General features: G+C 44.8%; 1 protein-coding gene across 1 annotated transcript; it reads right to left on the bottom strand.

Annotated features, from left to right (window-relative positions):
• Positions 1-80: 80 nt before the first annotated feature.
• On the bottom strand, positions 81-6,863 carry LOC123256178 (cytochrome P450 4A5-like). The gene is made up of 5 exons (XM_044684859.1): positions 6,738-6,863; positions 5,438-5,628; positions 4,979-5,112; positions 2,858-2,922; positions 81-395 (listed from the first exon to the last, which is right to left on the bottom strand). Exons 1-5 carry the CDS (start codon positions 6,861-6,863, stop codon positions 81-83), a joined length of 831 nt encoding a protein of 276 aa, XP_044540794.1.
• Between the last annotated feature and the right edge of the window lie 271 nt (positions 6,864-7,134).

Genomic DNA, 7,134 nt, shown 5'->3' with positions numbered 1-7,134 from the left:
GAAGGAAGGAAGGAAGGAAGGAAGGAAGGAAGGAAGGAAGGAAGGAAGGAATGGAGGGTGCATCTTTAATCCCAATGCTTTTACCACTGTACTACCTGATTGCCATGGGGAAGAAATGGGCTCTGCATGGAGCAGCCTGTGATTGAGGAGCCAACAACTAAGCCAGGTGGAGGCAAGCTGTAGGCAGCAGAAATTGATGTAGGTTTAGGCTCGGGCAAGAAGTCAGGACTAAAGGTGCATGTATGGAGTAACCTACACACAAGTGCATGGAGAGAGAAGTGGGGGGAGAGGTTGTCATCCAGAAAAACCCACCTTGTGCCAGCAGAAAAGGGAAGGAAGGAGTGGGTGTGCCGGGAGATCGAGTTCTCTGGGGAGAACCGGAGAGGATTGAATACCTGTCAAGAAACACCAGCATCATTGGGAGATGAAGGGGGTGTGGGACAGGGAATAGGGAACATGGGGAGGGAAGGGGAAGGAATGGGGGCTTTCTTCCTTTCCAGGGTTTCAAGGTGTTGGTACCAGGCAGCCTCCTTACACCAAAAGAATACCTACTGTCCCTGAATGTCTCTGCTTGAGCCGAGAGTCTGAGAACCAAGGCAGAAGAGTGTCTGAGATCCCAGGCTAGCATCAGGAATTCTAACACAGTACTTGAGAGGCTACAGGAGAGCCTGGGAACCTTGGGAAGTGTCTGAGGTGCTAAGGTGAGGATCTGAGAGCCCAAATGAGTGCACTAGCCCTGTTACCAGTCCCAGACCTTCCACTCTATTCCTTGCAAGTCCACCATCACTCTGCCCATTCCACTGATCCTCTGGGAAGCCTCACTCTCTTGTTCACAGACTCCCTTGCATCCCACTTTTGGAGAAGCCTGACAGAGTGCCTATTTGAAACCTGCTTCAGACATGTCCTAATTATATGACCCTAGCCAAGTTATTTAAGCTCTCCAAGCCTCAGTTTCTTCATCAGTAAAATGGGGCAATGCCATTAGCATGACTCTCTTAATGTAAAGAACATGCTTTGCAAAGCTTAAGGTCAGTACTAGATGCCAGGCTCACTAATTGATATGCCCTCCACTTCACTATAACTAAACCAGGCTGCCCTCCAAGGATGCCCTACCTCTTACCACCCTCTCTACTGATCATCGATCATTAAGCATTAATTATGCATCTTTTATATGCCAGGAACAATACTCTCTCTGTCTCCTACTCCCATTGGTTCACAGACCCAGGAAGTGAGAGGAGAAATAGTTCTCTTCTCTCTCCCCCACCCCTACCAGCTCCAAGCCATTCTTCTACAGCCAACCTTTAGGAGCCTCTGGTCTTCTGAAACCTAGACCATATTTAGACCCTCTCTTTCCTTGGTTTTGTGGCTGTCCTCTGCCAAGCCCTGGATTGTTCTCCCAACTTATTCCATGAGCTTTGCACCTGACTCCCAGTCATTCTCCCTCATCCTCTGATGTTTCAAAATTCACATTAACCCTCAGACCTCTCCATCTCTCTGAACTGCTCCATGACCAAAACTGTGAAGTCTGAAATTCTTCCCAACCTCAACTTCCTGTCCTACCTCTCTCATCTCCATACCAAGGTTACTTTTAACCCTAATCATGTCCTTAAGGCTCCTGGTTCATCCCTGGTCTCTTAGTCCATCTCTCACCTATCTTTGAATTGGCTTTTCTCCATGAGCAGCCCAGGTTTCATGGTTCACCTTGCCAGTGTCTCATTAGCTGCCAAACTAATGAAGCTCTTGCCCACTTGAGTAGAATTCTTTCACCCTAACCTGCAGTCCTCATCTCCAGGGGTACTAGAGAAAATCATGAACTAGAATCCATGTTACTAACTTCACATTCATGGCTCTCCTGCCACCAATGCATGGCTGTCCTTTCCCTCTATAAGGTCTCAGTTTCCTCACCAGTAAAATGAGGGAATTGGACTAGCTGGTCTTTGTAATTCTAAAATTAGAGTTCTGTGATCCTCACCATTGACTGAAAATTCTTCTCTTTTCTCCATATTAATTTCTTCTTTCATTTCCCTTGGTTACTTTTCAAGACTTTTCTTCACTCCCTTCACCACCAAGTCCAGCTTCAACCTCACACTTCCAGCAGGGAATCTAACCTCCTTAACTGCCTCCTACCCTGATTCTTTTCAGCCCAATATTTGTCCATTCCTAAAACTTTCTCCACATTTGGAAGGGTGCTCCACCAAGCATCTAGTCCAACTCACATCCAAGAAAAAAGCAACATTCCCCAAGAGGTCATACAGTCTTTGCTTGAAGGCTTCTGGGTGGTGAAATTTATTACCTCCCAAGACAGCCTACTCCCAACTTTGGACGGTTGGGAAATTTGTCCTGATATTCCAGCTTAAATATGTCTCTTGGTAACCTCTCCTTGCTCCTGGTTCTGCACTCTTGGGCCATACAGAACACATCTGACCTTTCCTCCACTGGACAGCCCTTCAGATATTTGAAGACAGGCTGCTTTCACTTGTTCAGTGTCTCCCTCTTCTCTTCTCCAACCTAAAAAATCCCAGTTCCTTCAACCAATGTTCAAATGACATGGCCTCTAAACCCTGAGCTGTCTTGATTGCCCTTCTCTTTACACTCTCGGACTTATCAGTGGTCCCCAATGAGCCCAGTGATCCCTACAGGTGTGATATGAACAGGACAAAGAATAGCAGGACTGTGACCTACTCCCCCCTGCCTCCCCACACACAGTTTTCATTGCCTTTTGCATCATCTACCAGATAGGTTGGAGTTTCCTCCATCTGCCATCCATGGACACCCTAATCTCCTACCTCCCCACATATCCTGCCTCCCATCAGATCTCATGGACCCTTGATCCCACACCCTTCAGGGGCAGACACACCTCTGGTTCTGGCCACACGATGGGATTGTGGTGAAGAGCGTGTATGTGGAGAGTGACCATAGTTCCTGGAAAGGCAAAAAGAGACACAAAAAATGACTCGCCCCTACAACAACAGCAGTAATAATGATAACCAGAATTTTATGGTACTTTTAGGTTAATAAAGTACTTTCCACATTATCTCATTGGACTTGCACGACTCAATGAGGAAGGTACCTATTATCATCTCCATTGCAGAGATAAGGAAACCGAGATAGGAAAAAGTTAACTGGCTTGCTCAGGAACAAACAGCTAATAAAGTATCTCTGGAAAAATTCAAACTCGGGTCTTTCTGACTCCAAGTCCACCATTTTATTCACTCTTCTGCCTAGTAGCCTATAAGTGCTGGGTCCTCAGTTCATCAGCCTTGGAGTGGGGCAGACCTAATGCCTAGCTTCCTGGCAGTAGCCAGGCAGTCAGTTGGCCTAGCTATTTAGTTGCTAGAAAGACTAAAGGTCCTATAACATCTGAAGCTTTTGCTGTTCATCCTTCATTTGGAAGAGGATAATGTCTTGACTTTCACCATAAATTGAATTTAGGTGAGTCAGAAGTACACAAAGTCATCATCCTCACACTCTCTTCTTGGAGCCACAGGTTAGAGTTAGGTCAAAGAGGGATGAGAAGCCCTGAAAAGGTCTTGGCAATACCTAAGATTCTGGTCCTCCCTAAACATCCTATAGAAGCCCATAGAAGCTTTTAGGACTTAACCAGATCCCACTGGCACCTCACCATCACCAGTCATGGTTGTGGGTTAGGAGGGGGGTTACAAGCAGCCACGGTACCAGAGTAAAAGTTTCGGGGGACAGGGGTCAAGTTTGATCAGGAAAGTGGCCAGGCCCTTGAAAAATCTTATCCAGGCTCAGAAGATCATGGGACTGTAGGACCTAAAGTAGGAAGAAAGCTTAGAGGCCATTGATTTCTATTCACTTATCTTACTAATATAGAAATGATGGTCCCTGAGTGACAATGACTTGACTAAGGCTAGCTCCTCATTGGTAAAGGGCTGAACCCAAGAAACCAAGATTTTGGCTGCCTATCTAGGTTGTTCCCTCCACTCCATTCCACTAAGTTGATTTCTTGATCTACAAATGAACTCCCCAGCTCTGAACCCCAGGTCACCTTTACCCTTTGGACCTCCAAAGTCCACCGATACCTTGACCTTAACCCAGTCTGGCTTTTCAGTTAGTGCTAGTTCTCCTCCCAACTCAACCTGCTGCTTCTTCCTTGGCCCAAAGCAAAGATTCCTGGAACCATCCAACTTGCAAATGCACATAGAATAGGGAACTTGTCTAATCATTAACATTTATTCCTCTGATCTTGAGAAAGATGAGGCACCAAGAGCTTAGAAAAGAAAGTGTCAAGGAGCCCTCAAACTAGACCAGAGCTAGGAAGGGTAAAAAGGGATGAAACAAAGAATGCCCTCAGGACAAGGGCTTTCTGTGAAGAGCTATCAGGGTTACCTTTCCTCAGACTCAGATCCTGCCTTCATCCCTTCAAAATATGAGCAGGAGATCACTAAACTCCAGAGGACAAAATCCATGAAGGTCATAGAGGCATTGATTTTTTTCAAATCCTTACCTTCTCTCTTAGAATCAATTCTTTTGTTGATGTTGTCTGACTCTTCATGACCCCATTTGGGGTTTTCTGAGCAAAGATACTGGAGTTGGTTGCCATTTTCTTCTCCAACTAATTTTACAGTTGAGGAAACTGAGGCAAACAGGCTAAAGTGACTTGTTAGGGTCAAACATCTAGTAAGTGTCTGAGTCCAGATTTGACCTCAAGTCTTCCTGACTCCAAGTCTACCATTTTATTCACTCTTCTGCCTAGTAGTCTATAGGTGCTGAGCCCTCAGTCCATCAGCCTCAGAGTGGGACAGACCTAATGCCTAGCTTATTATATCATATCAAAATGAGATAATCTCAAATATAGAACAATTTCTATTAGCAATCCCTTTTTAGTGCCTCATTTGTACCAACCTAGAAACACATTTTTAGGTTCTTTCAAAGTTTGTCAAGTCCAGTCTCCCATCCACACACAGGAAGCCATCTAAACTTGTAGAATGAACAAGTAAGTAGAATTTGTTACCTGAAGGCAAAGAGCGGCCATCAGGGAAAGTGAGGGGCTTGCTGAGCTCCCTAGAGATGCTTGTCACTGGAGGATAAAGGCGTAGGGATTCCTTGATGCACATGGTGGTATATGGCATCTGGTTCAGCTGCTCCCTAAAAGCATGAGGAGACCAAAGGATGAAGAGACTGAAGATGGATAAGTATTGCATGATAGTAAACATATAGCCTATATCATATTGCCAGGAGGGAGAGAATGAGAGAAGATGGGTTACAAAATGTCAGAAAATGATTATTTAAAAATTGTATCTACATGTAATCTGGAAAAAATGCAATTAAAAAAATTTTTGAAAGAGACTGAAGATGGTCTCAGGAAGGAGAGGTTCCTTCCAGGAATAGGACACCAGAGGGACCAAGGGTTTTCTCCTCTGGAGCACAAAGATGGAGAAACAAAGCAAGCCCTAATCTCTGGGTCACTTACCAGCTGATAGCCATCCCATCTCTCAGGAGGTTCCTGATCTCCTCCCGGCATTTCTGCTGGTGTTCAGGATTCATGGCCAGAGCATAGAAAAGCCAGGAGATACCACTGGCTGTGGTATCATGACCCTCAAACATGAACGTGTCTACCTCAGCCCTCAGCTCCTTGTCCGACAAGCTGTCTCCATTCTCTGTCTAGGTGAAGGGAAATGAATAACCTCAGAGGCTAGCAACCATCTATACAGGATCTTCCATGTACAGGAATTTGTGCTACATACTTGGGGAGAAGCTCAGGCCCTGACCTCATGAAGCCTATAGCCCATATAGAGGATAAGACTTATAGGCTAATAACTATGAACTCCACTGAAAAGTAACATGAACGAAGGAGAAAGGTATGATTGACTAGGACTTCAGGGAGGGTTTCTGGGAGAAGGTAACACTCACGGGACTTTCCAAGATGGTACATTTTGTATCATTTTTATCTCCAGTACCTATCAGAGCACCTGGTACTTAGAGGGCACTGATTAAGTGCTAATTAAATCCAATTATTGAATTTAAGTTGGAAAGGAGGAGGAGTTTGGGGGATAGAGATTATGAGTTCTGATTGACACAATGAATTTTAAATTGCTCCAGGAAATCCAGTTCAAGATGCCCAAGACAGTGATGGAGCACAGAGCTTAAGGGAAAGGCTAAAGCTAAAAAAATAAAGATGGAGAGTAAAAATAATCAATGACTAGCCCATATACTACACTGATATCCATGAAATACCAAAAAAAATCTAGAGGAAGGCCCAACATCTTGAGGGAACTTACAGAGGAAGATTTATAAGATACAGAAATGGGTGGAGAAAGGTGAGAGGGCATGGATGGGCTGCAATCAGTACTGTTAGGATTATCCTAATCTACCTTGGTGGGATATCCATTTACCAAAACATAAAGGTATCAAAATCATCTTAGTGGATTTTCCTTTATGGCTAAATATGGTACCAGGAGGTCTTCATGATGATAACTGGCAATTCATAAAAGTGAAGAGCACAACTGTGAAGAGATCAAATTTGAGAATGGTCCTAATGGACAGAGTTGCTTCCTAGACCCTCTAACCCCACTATCCGTATAACCTCTCGAATCAAGATGACCACTGCTTCCTAGTCATCTGGGTTTGCTCTGGTCCCAATGCCTTCCAGGATATCAACACAGGGGAGAGGAGGAAACATTGACAAAGAGAAGTCAGGGAGAAGGGATGGATGCATGGGAAACTGCTTTCTTTTGGTTCAGAAGTGGCCATCAGGCTTGGCCAACTCTTACCTTGGTACAGAGGAGAATGTCCAGGAAATCCAAGTGTCTTTTCTTCAAGACAGCCTCCAAGCCTCCTTCCTGATGGAGGTGCTGCTTCCTTTTCTTAATCACCTGGTCTGCAAGACAGTGCTTCATGATCACTGACCATAAAGACCAAGATCCCTTGGGAAATGGGAAATGGGCTATGGGCTCTTGATGCCCATGCTGGTAATGTTACCCACAGACAACTCTCCTGGAGCTCCTTCCTTGATGAAGAAAGCACTGGGCTTGAAGTCAAGAAAAACTGGACACTTCCTAGCTGCATGATCTTAAGCAAGTCACCTTACCCTGTCTACCTCATTTTCCTCATCTGTAAAATGAGAGGATTGAATTCAATGGCTTCTAAAGTTCCTTACACTTCTCAAAT

This window comes from Gracilinanus agilis, unplaced genomic scaffold (genome assembly GCF_016433145.1).
Source record: "Gracilinanus agilis isolate LMUSP501 unplaced genomic scaffold, AgileGrace unplaced_scaffold56670, whole genome shotgun sequence".
Lineage (NCBI taxonomy): Eukaryota > Metazoa > Chordata > Mammalia > Didelphimorphia > Didelphidae > Gracilinanus > Gracilinanus agilis.
This window is presented reverse-complemented; position numbering and strand designations above follow the sequence as displayed.